Source organism: Molossus molossus, unplaced genomic scaffold (assembly GCF_014108415.1).
Source record: "Molossus molossus isolate mMolMol1 unplaced genomic scaffold, mMolMol1.p scaffold_m16_p_13, whole genome shotgun sequence".
In the NCBI taxonomy this organism is placed as follows: Eukaryota; Metazoa; Chordata; class Mammalia; order Chiroptera; family Molossidae; genus Molossus; species Molossus molossus.
In genome coordinates, this window is record NW_023425348.1 from 14,741,344 (window position 1) to 14,762,919 (window position 21,576).

Below are 21,576 nucleotides of genomic sequence, written 5' to 3' on the forward strand. Positions count from 1 at the left end.
ACTCCGGTCCACCCAAGCTGTTTCCAGTGGCTTTTTCATATGTATCACTTGTTTTGGCTCATACTTCAGACTTTCCCCAAATCTCTCAAACCAGCAGCATCTGGCCTCAGCATGCCCTGTCCCTCTTGCTAAGTAGCCCCAAATCCAGCACTAAAACCAGCTGGCCTTGTTTCACAATGTGCCCTCACCTAGGCACCTCCAAGCCCAGGACAAGTAGCAGCTATCTGCAGATCACTTTCTAGCTCATTCAGGGTGTCCCTGGGCAGAACACAGGTGGAAGCTGACCTTGTTCTGCATCTCCCAGGAGGTCCCGAGCCAGTGTACCCAGTATACAGCTTCAGACCATGCTGAAGCACCACCCAACCACCTCCACAAGCGACACACTCAAGATCTGGACTCAGCAGGCATCAGAGCCTTGATGAAGAAAGTCCTGCTCTGTGAAGTGAGTCCCTGCACAGCTGATCCTCCACAGTGGTCAAAGCCAGCCCCTGCAGCTAATCAGCCTGGAAGTAAATCCCTCCTACTGATGTGCCAACAATAGCAATCAAGGCTCAACTACAACAGAAGGGTGTACATGGCCCACACACAGGGGAAAGAGTACATACTTGGAGTGCCCAGCTTGGGTGATCAGGGAGGCTGTGCCACTGGACCCCACAGGACACCTACTACATAAGGCCACTCTACTAAGCCCAAAGCCACTCTACCAAGCCCAGGAGACATAGCAGTTCTACCTAACACACAGAAACAAACACAGGGAAGCAGCCAAAATGAGGAGACAAAGAAACGTGTCCCAAACAAAAGGACAGAACAGAACTCCTGAAAAAGATCGAAACAAAATGAAGTCAAGCAAGCAATCTACTAGATGCAGAGTTCAAAACACTGGTTATATGGATGCTCAGTGAATTTAGTGGAAGAGTACATGAACTTAGAAAGAACTTCAACAACATAAAAAAAAAAAACATGGAAACCATAAAAAAAATCATCAGTCAGAAATGAAGGATACACTAACTTTAATGAATAATTTACAGGAAATCAACACTGAAGTAGATGAAGCCAAGAATCAAATCTGCAGTTTGGAATATAAGGAGGCAAAAAACACTCAATCAGAATAGTAAAAAGAATCCAAAAAAAATGAGGATAGTGAAAGGAGCCTCTGAGACAACGTCAAGAGTACCAACATTCACTTTATGGGGGTGTCAAAAGGAGAACAAAGAGAGCAAGAAATTGAAAACCTATTTGGAAAAATTATGACAGAAAACTTCCCTAATCTGGTAAAGGAAATAGACATACAAATCCAGGAAGTGCAGAGAGTCTCAAACAAGATGAACCCAAACAGGTCCATACCAAGACACATTATAATTAAAATGCCAAATAAATATAAAGAAAGAATCTTAAAAGCATCAAGAAAAGCAGATAATTACCTAAAAGGGAGCTTCCATAAGATTGTCAGCTGATTTCTCAACAAAAACTTTGTATAGGCCAGAAGGGACTGGCAAGAAATATCCTAAGTGATGAAAAGCATAGATCTACAACCAAGATTACTCTACCCAGGAAAGCTATCATTTAGAATCAAAGAACATATAAAAAGCTTCCCAGATAGGAAAAAAACCAAAGGAGTTCATCACCACCAGCCAGTATTACATGAAATGTTAAAGGGTCTTCTTTAAAAAGAAGAAGGAGGAGGAGAAGAAGGATAAAAAATATATAAACAATAAAATGGCAATAAATACATATCAACAATTGAATCTAAAAAAGAAAATAAATGAACAAGCAGAACAGAAAAGACTCATAGTTACAGAAAACATTTTGATGGTTGCCAGATGGGAGGGGTGTTAGAAGGATAGATGAAAATGGTGATGGGATTAATAAATATTGTTACAGAATACTCGTGGGGATATAAAGTACAGCATAGGAGATATAGTCCATAATATTCTAATAACTATGTATGGTGTCAGATGGGTATGAGATTTATTGGGATGATCATTTAGCAAGTTATATAATGTCTAATCACTGGGGTGTACACCTGAAACTAATATTGTATGTCAACTGTAATTGAAAAATAAAATGACTTATGTTAAGAAAACAAAGGATCAGGAATCAAATTGGTCTCAGACTTCCCTAAAATAATAGTTGAAGCTAGACGACAATGGATAAATTAATTCAAAAATCTGAAGGAATTATTGATCTGACCAAACTATTATTCAGCTGTGAGAGCAGAAATCAAACTTGAAAGATTTCAAAATATTACTTCATTCATCTATTTAGAAAGCTACTTGAGGTTGTGCTACACACACATCAACACACACACATATACAAATAAAGGAATAAATCAGGAATGAAGAGGAACTACCTGTGAAGAAAGACAAAACAAATTCCCAGGAAGATTGTGAAGAAAGATCCTAGGATGATCTCTCTGTTGTAGATACCAAGGACAACCAGGCCAGATTAGAGCAGGGCAAAAGGTTGTAGAGAGACTTCTTCAGGAAGAGGAAGTTCGCAGAAAAATTAATGTGAATGAACTTCCTAAAAGAAGGCAACTGGTAGAAGGTTTGGGGTTGGATTGTTGAAAACTACAATGAAAAACTTAGTTAAAAAAAAAGGATGGAAGGAAGGAAGACAAAGATGTAGTAGAGACTTAATGCTCACTCGTATTTGTAGCCTCTTCCGGACACAAGAGAAATGAGTTGCTCTTCCTTCTGCATTTAGCAAAATCATGTGCCTAACTGTGATCAGTGGATTTGAGCACAAGTCTCATGTGATGGTTTTAAAATACAGCCCAGATTCTTTAACATTCTTCATATCGAGAGGTAGGTTGTTTGTTAATCTTTCTAAAATTATGATACTGTGATATTGGCAGGTTAGGGGAATAGGAAAAGTAGGTGTGTACTTATAACATTGATAAAAACACGAACTTAGAGAAAGAAAAAAGGAAAAGAACATAATCTATTCAAAGGACCTAAAATAAAAAACATAATTTCAGATATAGAGCAAAATGAGGAAAGGATAAACATCAGTTATAAATTCCACAATGTGCAGAGAGATACCAAAGCACATGAAAGAAAACAGTATAGAGGAAGCCCAACAAACAGAAATCACAAAAAATGGTTGGAGAATTATAAACCAAGAAAAATATTATTTAATTATGTTAGATAACATAATGCACTATGTGATATGGAAAATAAAATAATCATCAAAAGCTGGCTATCGTCTCATCTTTGTTCTGCAAGAGCATTCCTGAAAGCTTTGGAATAAGTGAAATCTGTTGTACAGTTTCTGGTAAAATACCCAATAGAAAATAAGCATCCTTGCATTATCACCTATAGTCAATTAATGAAGCTAGAAACATTTCTTATTAATTTCTAAATTATTTCAGTTTTCACACACAAGTTGTTCGCCTTCCAGAATCCACTGCAAAGTACAATTTGAATTATTTCCTATTTAAATACGGCAGTTTTTTGTTTTGTTTTGTTTTGTTTTGTTTTGTTTTGTTTTGTTTGGTATGTGCCCCTAGCGGGAACCGAACCCAGGCCTCTCTGGTCCACAGGCCGACGCTCCAACTGCTGAGCCAAACCAGCCAGGGCAAATATGGCAGGTTTTTTTGTTTTTTGTTTTTTTAAAGAAAATGTAGATTATTTCACCTATATGTTTATAGTGTATGTAATTATTCAGTTTATTTCTCTCCTTTGGACTTCACAGATTTGTACTATAAATATCAAAAGACGATAAGCTTTTTTTGGTTTTCTCTCTGTTATTTTCCCATTTGCTCAGCATTCATTTGCTGGCTGGGCACAGTCTGACAAAATCTGAACTTATTGACCTGGTTCTTTTTTTTTCTTCTTTATTGATTTTAGAGAGAGGGGGGGTGAAAGGGAGAGAGAGAGAGAAACATCAATGAGAGAGAACATCAGTTGGCTGCCTCCTGCATGCCCCCCACTGGGGATTGGGCCCACAACCTGGGCATGTGTCCTGTCCAAGAATCGAACCGGCAACCTCTTGGTGCATGGGTCAACACTCAACCACTGAGCCACACTGGCTGGACTTGACCTAGTTCTTTATTCATTTATAAATATTGGTAAGATTCATGTGTGTCCAGTCTGTTTTAGATACTTAGGGATATAGCATTTCAAAAGAACTGACAAAAATCCTTGCTCTCACGGAGAAATGCTAAAACCAAATAAGCTGGAAACACTAGATAGGATATCAGAATGTGTTTATTGCTACAGAGGATAAATGGTGAATAGAGCATGCTGGAGGTGATAAGAAGGACTCACTATCATAAAATGATGATCTTTCATAAAAGGAAAATACAAGATGGTCAGGGGAATAAATTCCCATATTCAGAGAGAGAATATGGCCCATTGTGTCTTATTGTATTATATAGCCTCCACAACCACAAACTTGAATTTTGATGGAAAGACCCTAGGATTATGAAAAAAAAATTATTTTAATGTTTGTATGTATAATAATGTAAGTTATAAGCTTCAAGTTTCAGAATCTTAAGTAAGGGGAGGAGGGACTGTTAGCATCAGTAATAATAAAGGAATGAGGAAACTTGTTTAGTCTCCTGAAAGTCTGGAAGGCCCAGATTACAAGGCAAGTGAAGCAGGTAAATAAAGCATCAACACAGTGACTATTCCCAGAAGTGTCGTAGGAGCATAATATTATGGTGAACAGAGGCTCTCACAAGACTAATGCTTTCATAGGCTGCTTGCTGCCAATAGCCTTTGGCATCAAAGTGCTTCTATCCTCTAAATGCCTATTTTACAATTGGCAAAACCACAAGAAGGGCATTTCCAGGATGGAATATCTGGTTCACTTTACCAAAGTAAGTCAGCAAGTGCTCTATATTTTGTTACTTTTTTAAGAGGCCTGTGCACATCCAACCAAGTTCATAATAACAGCATGTAAGGTATATATAATCTTGCCACTTTCAGATAAAATTTTATATATAAGTAACTAGTATAAATAATCTTTTTTTAAAAAAGTTTTTTTTAAGGGAGAGGGAGAAAGAGACAGAAACATCAACGTAAGAGAACTGGGGATGGAGCCTGAAACCCAGGCATGTGCCCTGACCGGGAATTGAACCAGTGACCTGTTGGTATATGGGTCTATGCTCAACCACTGAGCCACACCAGCTGGGCAATATGAATAATCTTGAGCATTCTAGGGCCTATGAACTTTTGTCCTTCATATGACAACAGCATCCTGTTTTATGAACCTTCCAGGAAACTAGATAACTGTTTAATTTGAGATATCATTTACATTTTTAGAATCTCAGTAATCTTGCCCTGGCCAGTTTGGCTCAGTGGTTAAAGCATCAGCCCACGGACCAAAGAGTCGTGGGTACCTCGGTTGCAGTTCGGCCCCGGCCCTGGTCAGGGGGTCATGTGGGAGGCAACCAGTCGATGTGTGTCTCTCATGTTGATGTTTCTCTCTCTCCCATTCTATCTGAAAATAAATGGAAAAAAGTATCCTTGAGTGAGGATTTTAAAAAACAGAATCTCAGTAATCACGTCATTTATGTCAAAAAAAAGTTTCAAATTTGCCAAGGGATATCATTCACACTTGATTGCACTGATCCTTTATTGAGTAACTCATTGTCAATCTAAGCAAACTTCAGTGCTCTCAATATCATTTAAATAAACAAGGTGATCATTTTTCTTTTCTAAAGCAAATATACATATAACAATAAGCTTTGTGACTGAATAAAGAAAATGTGATATATACATATGATTAAATATTATTCAGCCATTTAAAAAAGAAATCCTTTAATATGCTACAACATGGATGAATCTTGAGGACCTTATGCTAAATAAGCCAGTTATAGAAGGAAGGACACATACTTCCACTTATATGAGATATCTAAAGTAGTTCATACTCATAGAATCAGAAAGTAGAATAGTGGTTTCCAAGGGGTGGGAGGAGAAGAAGATGAGCTGTTGTTCAGTGAGTATGGAGTAATAGTCATGCAAGATGAACAAGTTCTAGAGATCTGCTATACATCATTGTGTTTATAGTTAATAATACTCAACCATACACTTAAACATGGTTAAGAAGGGTAGATCTCATGTGTTTTTCAGCACAATAATTTTTTTAAATAATTAATTTTGGTCTCTTGAAACTGTTGAAAGTTTTAAAATATTTGTGTCTTTGCTTTGTGTCATTCTTTTGTTATAAAATATATCCAGACTGAATCAATCAGGTCTTTGGTTGCCAGCAACAAAACCAGCTTAAGGACCTTAATAAAAAATGAAAGTAACTACAAGCATGTCTGAGGCACAGAGACTTGATGGGAAACTGGAGGGACCAGGCTTGGAATGAGCCAGAAGATCCCAGGAGTTCTGGGTAGCAAGAACTACAGAAGGTCTCCATGATACTGTTGTCCCTTTTTTGACTGTTTACCTGCTGCCTTAAGAATCCCCAAATGGCCAGTTGGCAGCCTCAGCTAATTCAGTAGAAGCATCACATAGTTCTGTAGTGAAAATATTTCTCCCTTGGATACTAAAACTTTATATCAGCATAGTTTAGAGTTATGGGGGTTGGGGGTGACAAAAAATATTTAGTGACTCATTAAGTGTAATTGTGAGAGGCACCATCACCCCACTTTCACCCCTTGTTTCCCAAACTATAGCATCTATTTATGGGGAAAAATTACCATCTACTCTGTTCCTCACTGGTTTAGAACATAGACATCCTGAAGTATCATACCAAAATTTTACAAATCTGGACATGGGCATAATTGAATCTTTTTTTTTTTTAATCCTCACTCAAGGACATTTTTGCATTTATTTTTAGATAGAATGGGAAAATAGGGAGGGAGAGAGAGAGAGAGAGAGAAACATCGATGTGAGAGAGACACATTGACTGGTTGCCACCTGCATGACCGCAACCAGGGCCAGAGACAAACCACAACCAAGGTACATGCCCTTAGTGGAAGCTGAACCCAGGACTCTCTGGTCTGTGGGCTGACGCTCTAACCGCTGAGCCAAACTGGCCAGGACATAACTGAATCTTAATACCCATCCCACAGTTTTATAGGGCAAGATGCCTCTATGTGACAGTGACAAGATCAATGAATTCCATGGCATCAGCCCATTTCCCTATCTCTTCCTCTGTTAAGTGAAGTCCTTGATCTGTATCAAAGTATGGGATACCATGGCTATATAAAGCATTCCATAAGTTCATGGATGGTGGTGCTAATATCATTTGAGTCCAGATTAAATGTCTGTTACAGTGATAACATATCAATGTCCCCTCCATCATGGCCCTTCCAGAGTTAAGTACCATATCTAAGGTGTCAGTAGTTCCTGGAAAATTGGGTATTAATCAGTGACAGTCCAGATAAAAGAAAATCTCTGTTGAGCCTAGTCACAGCCTCCATCTCTTCAGCATGACCACTTTGAGTCCATACTCTAGATCCATCTACATACCTCTTCCCCAATGCCTCCTTGTTATCAGTCCTCCAATCTTGTTTTTTCCAACATGCCAAACCCTTATCCTCTGCTCATGAATTAGTGTAGATTTTTACCTCCATCTCTCCATCCCTTCCTCTAAGACAAGTTCCACAAATGGAGGGTTTCTCTTTTCCGCTGAACTTCATGTTGATTGAGGCTGACCAATGCCAGCATATTGTTTCAAGACATCTGTAAGGAAGACTTGAATTTTTTTTCCTCTAGTTATAGGGCAATCCAGAGAAAGTCATACACTGAGAGGATGCTGCAGGAGTAGGCATGCTGGGTGTTTGAGCCTTGTTACTCTAGATCCCTGCAGATTCCACCCCTATTCCTGCATATATATATATATATATATATATATATATATTTTAATATTAAATAACCTCTCTTGTTTCTGAGAAACAAAATGACTTCTGCTGGTGACCAAGTTCCAATCTGAGGAGCCAGAGAACACAGAGCTCTTGGTGAGCACTTAGATTGTGGTCGCTTGGCATTCCACAGCCAGGCATTTATGTGCTCTCTTGTCAAAGAAAGGTTGTAAGCCACAAATTGTTTCTCAGAAGTGAACTAGCTCTTGACAATGAAAGCATGCCTTTATTCCAAAATGCCACTCCTGTAATTGTCTAGTGGAACCTCTCAAGGCTTGAAAGAGCATACCAGTCTGTTATAGGCACTTCAGGCCTGCACCATTGACCCTGGTGGATGATAGGCCAGGTGGCAAAGCTGCTTGCATTGTAGCATGGACCAGCTGAAGGGACTTCCCTTGCTTTCAGCCCTATTAAAGCTGGTAGCCTTTTGGGTCAGGGAGGTACATCCAAATATTATACAATTATCCTCCAAAATTCAAAATTGTCCACAAAGTAGGGGGCATAAGATAACTACAACTTGCCTTTAGAGAGGTTTTGTCAGCATGCCAGATTAAGGGATTCCCCCTCCCCACAAGAATCTTCACAGAGATTACTGGCCACTGTATTTTCATGGGATATATATTTAGGATGCATAGATGTATATTGATCCATCCTCTTCTGACAGTGACATGCTCATAGCAACTTAGTGACCCAGTGTTGGGTACCTTTCTTTTTTTTACGCACTGCTACTATCTCATTCCCTCAAACTTTCTTACTCCCTCTGTCATTTCTCCTGTTTCCCCATCAGCTGTATTCATGGTTCCTACCAAATCAACCATTCACCCACTAAGAATGTATTGAGGTCCCACTATGTGCAAGGCACTTAGGAACCACTGGGTATTCAGTGATGAGCATAGACATGGCAACCTGCCTCTCATGGTTAGCAAACCAATATCAAGGATTCAGAAAGTGAAAAAGAGAGGAAAAGGATACTATACAAGAGTATTAACCTAGCCCTGGCAGGTTTGCTTAGCGGTTAAAGCATTGGCCCAAGGACCAGAGAAAGAGTACTAACCTAGAACACACAGTGATTCTGCCCACCAGCCTGAGAAAGACTAACCAGACAGAGCAGCCATGTTTCCTCCTATAGAGGAATCTAATAAGAGAAGTAAAATGTGCCTCCAGTTTTCTTGTGGGGAGAGGAAGGTTGAATGGAAATTCTGCTTCTTTCTGTTGTAGAAACCTAAATGTGAAGAAATAAGACTTTTTCTTGATACCAGCAGTATTCCTTGGCAGTGCTGCATGCCCATTGGGACTGATTATAATTAATTCACAGTGACACCAGCCTGCCTGGTTGAGTAATTTTTTTCAGAAACATTCAGCTGCATGCTTGACTGATCTAGATATAGTTTTCCCAAATGGATATGACAGAAGATATGAAGAGTGGCTTGGGAACTGAGCTATTTCTGAGAGAACAATTACAGTGATGTTTCATAGAACTGAGATATAGAAGAAGGTAAAGATAGGGTACTGAGGGAAAGAAAGTGATAGAGTTGGTCAGTGGATTACAAATCTTAATGAAATTAAAGAATTATCATAGGACTTATTTATGGAACATAATGAACAAAATAAGCTGTCGACTGAAAAAGATCCAGAGTCATGGAAGTAGGGAACAGATTAACAAACCTCAGAGGGATGGGGGGTGAGAGGGGTGGGAAGAGATAAACAAAGAACTTATATGCATATATGCACAACCAGTGGACACAGACCTTAGGTTGGGGAAGGCAGGAGGGGATTGGGAGCAGGAGAAAAAGGGGGACATCTGTAATACTTTCAATAATAAAAAAAAGAATTAGAGTAAAAACATGTTGGTGGGCTGTGAGATCTTGATAAAAAAGATTAAATTTTTGGTTTTGGAGGTAACGGGTATTTCTGATGGTGAAAGGACGTAGATGAGAGAGGCAGAATGGAGGGGAAAGCTCATTAGAGATGAGGAAGTCAAGAAACTTAGAGATGACATCAGACTGTTAAATGGATATTGAAAACAGTGAGCAGAATGACAGGAATTGAGATAGAAAGAAAAATAAAACAGCTGCAGTATATGGAGAATGACCAAGCAGTTGGCAGATGACAGTAGATGAGCCAGATGGCATAGCCACAAAGGAGCAGGGGATTTTTTTTTTTTTTTTTTTTTACAAGGTTGGGAGAGAATAATTATCTGGAAGTGGCACTGGGGAGACAAATGCCACCTTATTCTGAGCTTACAGAATGAGCAATATGAGCATGCCGCAGTGAAAGCTGTGTTCTCAGGGACAAACTGGTTTTAGTCAAGGCAAAGAGGAGGAGAAAACATTCTAAGAGATGACTATTCTTTAAAAATGGGATAGTAGTTGCTAATAGTGTAACTTTCTCAGTATAAAAGAACAAGTAGGGTTTTTTTTAACACATATAATCAGCCCTGGCCGGTTTTGCTCAGTGGTTAGAGCATCAGCCTGTGGTCCAGAGAGTCCCACAAAGGGCACATACCTAGGTGCGGTTTGTCCCCTCCCCAGTTGGGGTAGTGTGAGTGACAACCAGTCGATGTGTCTCTCTCGCATTGATGATTCTCTTTCTCTTCCCCCCTCTCTCCTTCCTGCTCTATCTGAAGATAAATGCAAAAATCCTTGGGTGAGGATAAAAAGAAAAACAACAGATATAATCAAAATCAGATCTTCCACTTCAGAGGGACAAAGTGTGGCTAACAGCTCATAACCCTGACCCCTTTCCCTTCATAATTCACCTTCCCCATCATACCACCATTACACTGAGTTCAGAGGGTGCTGTATCCCCTTTACCAGTATTGCCAGGGTGTAGTTTCATAACTGTACTCCCATAACATACCTGAGACCAGATTGTAATCCATTCATTTTTTTCTCCCTTCTCTTCTTCCCTATTTTTTCCCTTTTTTTAAATTATCCATTCAGCCCTGGCCGGTTTGGCTCAGCAGTTGGAGCGTCCGCCTGCGGTCTGGAGAGACCCGGGTTCGGTTCCCGCTAGGGGCGCATACCTCGGTTGCGGTTTGTCCCCGGCCCTGGTTGGTCGTGCAGGTGGCAGCCACTCGATGTGACCCTTTCACATCAATGTTTCCCTCTCTCTCTCCCTCCCACTCTATCTGTACAAAAAATGGAAAAAAGTCCTCGGGTGAGGATAAAAAAAAAAAAAAAAAAAATTATCCATTCATTTAATGAGACTTTTCAAAGCCCAGAAGGAAATAGATATAAAGTAACATGCAACAAGATGTCATTGCTTATAAAGAATTGTTACTCATCATCAATTCTTGCATTCTTTACAGGGAGCCCTAAATACCTGGTTCTTTTAGTATTTGTTCCCTACTTTTTATAATACCTTCAAGAACTTCTAGAGATCTAAGTGTCTTGACTCAAGAGGAGATCCAAAGAAAGACAGATGCTCTCTCTCTGTAAGAGCCCCTTTTCAAGTTCCAATTTTCAGTCTCAGGGCCTCTTTCTTCCCCTAAATCGGTGGTCTTCAACCAGGATGCTGCAAGAATTTTTTAAACATGAAGTACCTGACTATTTAGTCAAGGGCACTGACCTCTTGTCCCTTAGATTGTCAAATAAAAAAATGACCACAGCCAACACAACAATAGCCATTCGGTGTGAATCAATCAAAATTTTACCTTTTTTTCTTTTTTGTCAGATCAGCAAAAAATGTATTTTTTGATGTGCCACAGAATTTTAGTAATTAATTTATGTGTGCCATGAGATTAAAAAAAGATTGAAAATTACTGTCCTGGATGATTATTGGCAGAGATGCCCAATTGTTTTAAGGAAATCCTACCCCCAGGACAACTATATCTGAATCTGAATCCTAACCATCCTAGAATTGTAAACCTAATATCTGTACCCGAACAAGGAAACTGGAGACCAACTTCTTGTATATAAAATGGCAGATGTCATATTGAGACCCTATATTTTAACTAATCATTAATAAGGGGCTGTTCTATAGCATAGTTGCATATAGTTTGCTATAATCTTATGTTATAGAATTATTTGCCAACTGTATTCCAAAGGTTTTCAAAATTAAATGCAAGGTACAAGAAAATGGTATTTCCTACAGTGTAAGACATGCCTCTGCCTAATATACTTGCATTTCAGTGTTGAGTTTTAAAACATAAAATCATGTTTGTCTGTTTTATCCTTACCTGAGGATATATTTCTTAACTGATTTAGAGAGAAGAAGGGAGAGGATGAGAGAAACATTGATCAGTTGCCTCTTGTATATGCCCAACCAAGGATCAAACCTGCTACCTGGGTATATACCCTGACCAGGAATTGAACCCACCACCTTTTTATATATAGGCTAATGCTCCAACCAACTGAGCCACACCAGCCAGGGCAAAAGCATGTTTTTAAAAATTATACTGATGGTAAATTAAGTAGGATGGGGAACAAAAGTAATGCAGACTTGGTACTAAACAAATTAAAGCTTTCAATTTAATAACATAACCTTAGTTAGGTTTCTCTTAAGGCATTGTACATCTGCCTAAATTCACACATATAAAGATGAGTAGTGCCCTGGCTGGTTTTGGTCAGTGGTTAGAGCGTCAGCCTGCAAACCAAGGTGTCCCAGGTTCAATTCCGGCCAAGGGCACTTACCTCAGTTCCGGTTCATCCCCAGCCCTAGTTGGGGTCGTGCGGATAGCAACCAATAGATGTGTCTCTCTCACATGGATGTTTCACTCTCTTTCTCCCCCTCCCTCCCACTCTATCTGAAGATAAATGTAAAAATACCCTCGGGTGAGGATAAAAAAAAAAAAAACCATGAGTAGTAGCAGCGGGAGTGGGGGGGGTGTCAGTAGAGGGAAAAAAGGAGGAACATCTATAATACTCTTAACAATAAAGATAATTTTTAAAAGATGAGTAGCAAAACAATAACAAATTAATTATCCCTCAATTTAAAAAAAAAAAAAAAAAACTACTTAAATGAACTGCATTATTTGTCACCTGCTAAAGATAGTGGTAGGTTTTTTTATATTGTTAATGGCTCTATAATGCAGTAGTCACTGAGAAAAATTTTTTAAATATATAATCACTTGAGAATATCTCTGGTGGGAATTCTGAGGAGAAATAGGAAAGCAGAAGAAATGGCAAGAAAAGGGAGGTAAAATACTTTCTTCACACTCCCACAACAAATGGTACTTGTGGTATCAGGTCACAGAACTGAGCTCTAATTTTAACAATAAGGATAATGAAGGTATGCAGAAGTTGAGAGTACCAAATAACCCAGTGGTCCTCCACAAAAATCTCTCATGCATTAGCAAGTAACAGATGAGTTTGCTTATGGATGATCTCAATGCTCAAAATCACTGACAACTTGGAAACTGAGATACACAAAATCTCTGGTTCATATAACACTTAGCGGTTTTCCTCCAATAAAATTAATTAACCCAGTATAACAAACATTAAGTGATCTGTTATTTGCCAGGTAATAAGATTGTTAGATACATAAATGAAAAATATTTGACCCTCAAGAAGTCTTAAATTTAGTGGGAGGCATACCAGCAACTCCAATCAGAACATTATGAAAATTGATATAAAAATTATAATGGCAGTATGCTAAAGGTCTAATGCAATATAAGAGGAATGCCTAAGAGGTGGAGGGAGAGAGGTCAATGGCAGGGAAGCCTTCTCATATATATGATTTTTGATCTGGTGAAAGAGAAATGGAAGTTTTCTAGGTAAAAAAGGATAGAAGACATTCTAGGTACAGAAAACAACATATGTAAAGGCAACAAATATAAAACAGTATATGGTCTTGCCACCTTGCCTCATGATTCAGTCAGAAACAAATAACACACTTGAAAAGTTAACTGAAAAGTGTCTAATTAAGTAACAATTTACAGAAATGTCAGAAAGGTCAAGGACACAAACAAAGGATGGTGAAGCTATTCAAGGATAGCAACAGTGCAAAGTCACTAAGCACCTGGCCAGAGGGCCAAGGGAAAGGGATGAAATCACCAGAACCTGGTGAAAAGCATAGCCATGGGAGTGGAATGACCCAGCAGGACCTTGACCAGAAGCTGAAGAATACAACCACTGCCAAGTCACAGCCCCAGTGGAGGCTGGGAGGTGTCAATACCTGTCCTCCCTTTCTTCCAGTCTCCAGCAGGCACCTCCCATTGGCTAACCCCCACTGCAAATCAGATGGCAAGGGAGTCTGGGAAAGCTTTCTGAAAGGGTCAGCTTCTTGTGGCCCAGAAAGGAGAGACTAGATCTGGAGAGGCAAAAAATCATTAGCATATCTCATCTCACATCCAAACAATAATTTTTTTTTTTTGGTAAGTGCCCCTAGCAGGAATCAAACCCGCAACTCTCTGCTCTGCAGGTCGATGCTCCAACCACTGAGCCAAATTGGCCAGGGCCAAACAACTTTTTGTTTCTTGAATAGGTATAGCATAGGACTATACCTGTAAGTAACATTTTAACAAATTTGCTCTTGTTTCTTACTTCACTGATGGAAAGGGGTTAAATGACTGGGAGAGATTCTTAAGATCTGGCTTGCTAGCAACCTCGGCCCTTCACCAAATCTTCCTGTGTGCCTATTTTTTTAAAAATATGTTTTTATTGATTTTTTTAGAGATAGAAATGTGGATGTGAGAAATATCGATGGGCTGCCTCCTGCACGCCCCTTACCGGGTATCCAGCCCGGAAACCCAGGCATGTGCCCTGACCTGGAATCAATCCACCTGGGACTTCTCAATCCATGGGACAACACTCAATCCACTGAGCCACACAGACAGGGCTCTGCGTGCCTATTTTTAACTACACTGATGCAATAATTATTCTTTCAGATACTTAAAAAATAATCCTAAAATACAGCAAGATGACATACCATATAAGTGCTTATTTGTCTATCTAAAAATAACTTGTTAGTGATTGAAACTGGCTTGCAAATTAGTTTCACAGAATATTTTTGTTTACTTAAGACACTTTATACTTATTTTATAAATTCTAGTTCAATCACATTAAGGTATCTTCAAATTTTATTATGGTGCTACGGGGTTTGAAAAGGAGGAATAAGAACAACTTGTCCTTTTACAACCTTTCTTTCTACTTATTTTTCAGATCAATAACTCGATCTTATTACCGAAACTCAGTTGGTGGATTTTTAGTATTTGACATTACTAACCGACAATCTTTTGAACATGTGAAAGATTGGCTGGAAGAAGCAAAAATGTACGTACAACCATTTCGGATTGTATTTCTGCTAGTGGGACACAAATGTGATTTAGCTTCACAACGTCAAGTTACAAGGGAAGAAGCTGAAAAACTGTCAGCAGACTGTGGCATGAAGTATATAGAAACCTCAGCAAAAGATGCTACAAATGTTGAGGAATCCTTCACTATCTTGACAAGAGACATATATGAACTTATCAAAAGGGGAGAGATTTGTATTCAGGATGGCTGGGAAGGAGTTAAAAGTGGTTTTGTTCCGAATACTGTGCATTCTTCTGAGGAAGCAGTGAAGCCCAGGAAAGAGTGCTTCTGCTGAGTTCAAACATGCCAAAGAACTAACAGCAACAGATCAGATATCGTTTCAGGATGAATATCAACATCAACAGGAAAATGATGCAATGAAAGCATTAAAAAAAAGTGAGAAACCCATGTGAACACTATTTTGTAAGGTGTCTGTTTGATTCAGAGCACTATGCTTACTTGTTACACTACAAAATTGGGTATTTTGCTAAAATATCAGGCAAGGCAGACAACTTTTTCTTTAAACTACCAAATTACTGCCATTCTCTCACTTTGTTAGCTTATAGCCAAACTTAATGCCCAAATATGTCAATATTACTCATTTTTCTAGACAATTTGAAATGGTTTTTTTGTGTGTGTGCATACATAGTTTGACTGAAAAGATTTTATCAGGAATCACACTCTCTTGGGTTAATTTATTAGTATTGAATAGTAAAGGGGACTTAGAGCCATTCACTTACTGACAAAACAATCTCGGAGGTATCAACCAGACTAAAAATAGTTCCTTGTTTAAGGTGCCAGGTTTTTAACCATTCTCTGGAGTTTTTATTCCCTTAATTTTGCCTGAACATAAGAAAATAAGTTTTATACTCATTTTTGTTCTCTGATTTATTGCTCCCGAAAAGTTTATGTTTTATGAAGCTATTCTAAGGATTCAGATTATTTTATTGCAAATATTTAAAATAAAAACAAAGGACCATGAATTTATCAGCAGATGTTTTGATGTTATAGTATACTGTCCTTAGACAAGAAAAACAAATTTATTTATATACTGACATTTTCCAAAAATTAAATGCAATTTACCATTAATTAAATGCAACTTACCTTGAACTACTGTCAAAATTATCAATATAGGTAAATATAGAATTTTTTATTAATTAATTTATTTTTGTTAGAGATGTTTCTCACTTTTCCCCCACTGATCCCCCCCCTCCCTGCCCTGTCCCCAGCTTTGTTGTCCATGTCCAATGTTCATGCATACATGCATATAAGTTCTGTAGTTTATCTCTCCCCCACCACCCCTCTTCTGGGGATTGTCAGTCAGTACCCCACTGCCACATCTCTGGGACGAACCCATTCCTCAGACTCTTATGTTCATTATATTCCACAATTAAGTGAGATCATATGATACTTGTCTTTCTCTGTTTGGCTTGTTTCGCTTAGGATAATACTTTCCAGGTCCCTCCATGTAGTCTCAAAGGATAAGAGATCTTTCTTTCTTACAGCTGCATAGTACTCCATTGTGTACACGTACCACTGCTTTTTTATCCATTCGTCTACTGATGGACACTTGGGCTGTTTCCAGATCCTAGCTATTTTAAATAGTGCTGCTATGAACATGGGGGTACATATATTTTTTCTGATTGGTGTTTCAGGCTTCCTAGAATATATTCCTAGAAGTGGTATCACTGGGTCAAATGGAGTTCAATTTTTAATTTTTTGAGGTAACACCATATTGTTTTCCATAGTGGCTGCTCTAGTCTGCATTTGCACCAGCAGTATACTAGAGTCCCCTTTCCTCCACACCCTCGCCAACACTTGTTGTTTGATGATTTGTTGATGGCGGCCATTCTGACAGGTGTGAGGTGATACCTCATTGTTGTTTTAATTTGCATCTCTTTGATGATTAGTGATGTTGAGCATTTCTTCATATGTCTCTTAGCCGTGTTTGGAGAGGTGTCTATTCAGCTCCTCTGCCCATTTTTTAATTGGGTTCTTTGTCTTCCTTTTGTTGAGTTGTATGAGCACTCTATATATATTGGAAATTAACCCCTTATCTGATTATCATTGGCAATTATGCTCTCCCATACAGTGGGTAGCCTTTCCGTTTTGATGATTATATCTTTTACTATGCAGAAGCTTTTGAGTTTGATGTAGTCCCATGTGTTCATTTTCTCCTTTGTTTCTATTGCCTTAGGAGATGTATCAGTGAAAATTCTGCCACGTCTGATGTATGAAATTTTGTAGCCTACAGTTTCTTCTAGGATTTTTATGGATTCATGGGTCACATTTAAGTCTTTTATCCATTTTGAGTTTAGTTTTGTGTATGGTGTAAGTTGATGGTCTAGTTTCATTTTTTTTCATGTAGCTGTCCAATTTTCCCAACAACATTTATTAAAGAGGCTGTCTTTACTCTACTGTAGGCTCTTGCCACCTTTGTCAAATATTAATTGAGCATATTGCCTTAGGTCCATTTCTGGATTCTCTGTTCTGTTCCACTGGTCTATGTGCCTGTTCTTGTGCCAGTACCAGGCTGTTTTGATTTCAGTGGCTTTGTAGTATAACCTGAAATCTGGTAATGTGATCCCTCCAACTTTATTCTTCTTTTTCAAGATTGCTGTGGCTACTCGAGGTCTTTTTTGGTTCCATATGAGCTTTTGAAGTATTTGTTCTAATTCTGTGAAGTATGCCATTGGTATTTTGATGGGGATTGCGTTGAATCTATAGATTGCTTTGGGTAGTATGGACATTTTAATGATGTTAATTCTTCCAATCCATGAACAGGGTATGTGCTTCCACTTTTTTACATCTTCGTCTATTTCTTTTTTCAATGACCTGTAGTTTTCTGCAATTAGGTCCTTTATTTTTTTGGTTAAGTTTATTCCTAGGTATCTTAATTTTTTTGCCGCAATGGTAAGTGGGATTGTTTTCTTAGTTTCTCTTTCTGTGAGTTCATCATTGGTGTATAAGAATGCCATCGATTTCTTGACGTTAATTTTGTATCCTGCTACTTTGCCAAATTCATTTATTAAGTCTAGTAAATTTTTTGATGGAGTCTTTGGGGTTTTCTACATATAGTATCATGTCATCTGCGAATAATGACAGTTTCACCTTCTCCTTTCCAATTTGGATCCCTTTTATTTTTTCTTCCTGTCTGATTGCTGCGGCTAAGACTTCCAGTACAATGTTAAATATTTAAGAGTGGCGAAAGTGGGCATCCTTGCCTTGTTTCTGTTCTTAAGGGAAATGCTTTTAATTTTTGCCCATTGAGTATGATGTCGGCTGTAGGTCTTTCATATATGGCCTTTATTATGTCAAGATATCATCCCTCTATTCCCACATTGCTGAGCGTTTTTCTCAGAAATGGATGCTGGATTTTGTCGAAGGCTTTTTCGGCATCTATTGATATGATCATGTGGTTTTATTCTTCATTTTATTTATGTGGTGTATAACGTTTATTGATTTGCGAATATTGTACCATCGAATGTTTTTAGTAATAGCTTCTTTATCCAAGTGAATTTCTAAATTTTCCTGTTTCCAATACAAGAAACGTGTTGGAAAGATTTTTCTGGTTAATTGGTTAGATTTATGGTACATTTAGCATTCAAATTGTATTTTACATTTCATCAGTTAAACTAAAGATGAAATAATGAGTTAAGACTGCAAAATGACTTCTGATTTTTCTAATTTTTAACTTACTGGTTAAACTCCCCTCCTGGAAGGGATATTTTCATGACAATGTCAAATTTTTTTATAATGTACATTTCTATCCTGTTCTGTAAACCATTCCTGTCACAGAGGGGCACCATGAAGCTGCCTTTTTGAATCATTAAGTTTTTACTGTTAAAATGTTAAAATGTAGCTTCATTTTGTTTGAAAACCAGAGTGGTATGATAGAAAGAATATTTAAGAAGAAATAAAAATTTTAAAACACTGGGTTCTAAGCTTGCCTTTGCTATACATAGCCACTTTAAGCATCTGTTTTCTCACCTGTAAAATGAGGCTAATAGGCCCACTTATGGAATTATTATATGAAATTATCTAAGAATCAATGGAATCATATGAAAAAGCTTCGTAAATAGAGAAAACAGCATACACAAGGGAGAATGGTATCAGCTGCTCACCACAGGCTATTATATTTACAATGGGTGAAAATTTGGTTTTGTCCACATTCTTTCCCTGCATTCCCACATTCTGCAGAGAGTGCAGAAGGTTTAAGTTTTCATGGACCTTGAAGAATTCTTGGTTTGATGTATACCCTCTGCCCTCTTGACCTGAAATAGTGCTCCTCCACAGTTGAAATGAGAGAAAGGGAAATCCCAGGAGACTTAATTGAAGCAAACATCATGTTTGAATCTAGTTTTTGTGCATCCTCAAATATATATTTAATTATATTTTTTAGTATTTGTACATTTTCTAGGTTCATGGAAATATTTTTAATAGTGCTATGAGAGAATATAAATTATAATATCACTATAAATTTTTGAAAATTTATATTGTCAACATTTTCTTGATATCCTTAGATTAATTTTACTTGAGTGAGTTCAAATAATAATTGACCAAATAAGAAAATACCTGTCCCCTAAAATGTGAAGTAATCTATTTTTACTGTTAAAATTTAAAATCTTATATTAATTTTTCATCAGTCCAAAATGGCATAAACTCAAAAACTGAATATCTAACAGCAGTTTAAATTATAGTCACCTGTGCCTACTTATAAAGTTAAACAGCAAAAATATAAATGTGAATTAACTTTCAGTGGACACCCTTTGTAATACTAATTGAGACTAATATTTGGGCTAAAGGGTATGATGTGTTCCAAGATTCAGAGTAGAATTAAGAAATCAGAAGGAACAAATGGGAAGGCAGGGCCCCAAAAGTTGATAATGACCAAGGTCACACATGAGCAGAAGCAAGCCTAGAACTCTGGTTCTTCTTACACCTTGGTCAGCATTCTTTCCATTACCATGCTCTGTTGAGTGTGTATATCTGTGTGTGTGGTGAAGAAAAGGGGAAGTGTGATCTAACTGAATCCACAAACTACTAAATTGGGCTAATCATTTTGATGTTATAGAGGAAACTATTTGTGGTAAAACAATTTAAATATGAACAATGACTACAAAGATCTGAGTTCTTATACAAGATTGCCAAACACATCTATAACCTTAGTCAGACATCTTTACCCAGATATATATACCCAGGGGTGGGGGGTTGCACATATATATATAAATATATATGTATATATATATATGTATATATATGGAGAGAGAGAGAGAGAGATGTATATCTATCTATCCATTTATCTATCTAAAATAGCTGACCTATTTTCTTACATATCATTATAGAGACTATGGATAATAATGCCAAAATAGTACAAATATTTGTTCCAGGCAAAATGTTTTGACTAAGCATCTTAGAAGTCAGATATACATGAATCAGATATAATTGAAATTATTAATTTGAAATATATTTAAATTTTAAAAATTTAAACTACTAAATGATGAAGTTAATTTCTAAATATTTTAAATGAATGTGATAAAATAAAGAAACAAAAATCTATCCAAAAAGAAACATGGGCCTGGCCGCAGGGAAGGGGTGGGGGGTTGCATTAAAAAAAAAAATTTTTTTTTAATCTATCCAATCATATGATAAACTTGTCCCTGACAGAACTTGCTCATCTTGAGTTGCATTAACACTTTTAGTGCCTGTGGTGATGTGATGGTTCATTAAATGGTGAGCTTAAACCAAAATGATTATGTAACCAGAGTGCTTTTATTTAGTTAGTTATTTACTTATTTTAAATCCTCACCTGAGGATATTTTTCCATTTATCTTCAGATAGAGTGTGAGGGAGAGAGAGAGAAAAAAACATCATTGTGAGAGAGAGTGATTATTTGCCTCCCACATGACCCTGACCAGGGCCAGGGACTGAACCGCAACCAAGGTACATTTCCTTGACTGGAATTGAACCCTTGACTCTTTGGTCCTTGGGCCAATGCTCCAACCGCTGAGCCAAACAAGCGAGGGCATAACCAGAGTGCTGTTAAATGTGGCCTTTGTATATGTAATAGTAGCAAACAAGATTTCTTGAGCCTGGAAACGAGAGTTTACTCTAGGTTTCCAACAGTTGCAAAGTACTCCATGATATCTATGTGTGTGGCAACCAAAGCTGTCTTTATTTTTAAGATAAATTTACCAATCTATTTATCCAACTTTACATCATCAAAAAACTGAATTTATGGATTAATAAAATCATTTTAAGAGTGCTTTGGTCAGATTTTATATTGCCCTTAGTAATTTTATATTGCCCTTAGTAATTACAAAGTTTCTATTGACTTCAAAAAGTACACTGTATTTGAATAATTTCCTTAGATTTGTCATAATGAGAAGGATTTGAAAAACTAAAGGCCCATTTCATAAGTATCTCATTTTTTTCCAAGTACCTGACTGGAGAGATTTAGTTAGAAATGCAAAGGAAACACGTAATCTTTAAGAAAAAAGAAAAAGGAAGACTTTAAAG

General features: G+C 37.6%; 1 protein-coding gene across 1 annotated transcript in view; it reads left to right on the forward strand.

The window, feature by feature from the left end:
• RAB39A (RAB39A, member RAS oncogene family) overlaps positions 1-16,035 on the forward strand; it is a 48,083-nt gene extending 32,048 nt beyond the window's left edge. Inside the window, exon 2 of the mRNA XM_036258566.1 lies at positions 14,926-16,035. Within this exon, the coding sequence (XP_036114459.1) occupies positions 14,926-15,352 (427 nt within the window). The 3' untranslated portion in view covers positions 15,353-16,035. The remainder of the gene's footprint in view (positions 1-14,925) is intronic.
• The last annotated feature ends 5,541 nt before the right edge of the window (positions 16,036-21,576 follow it).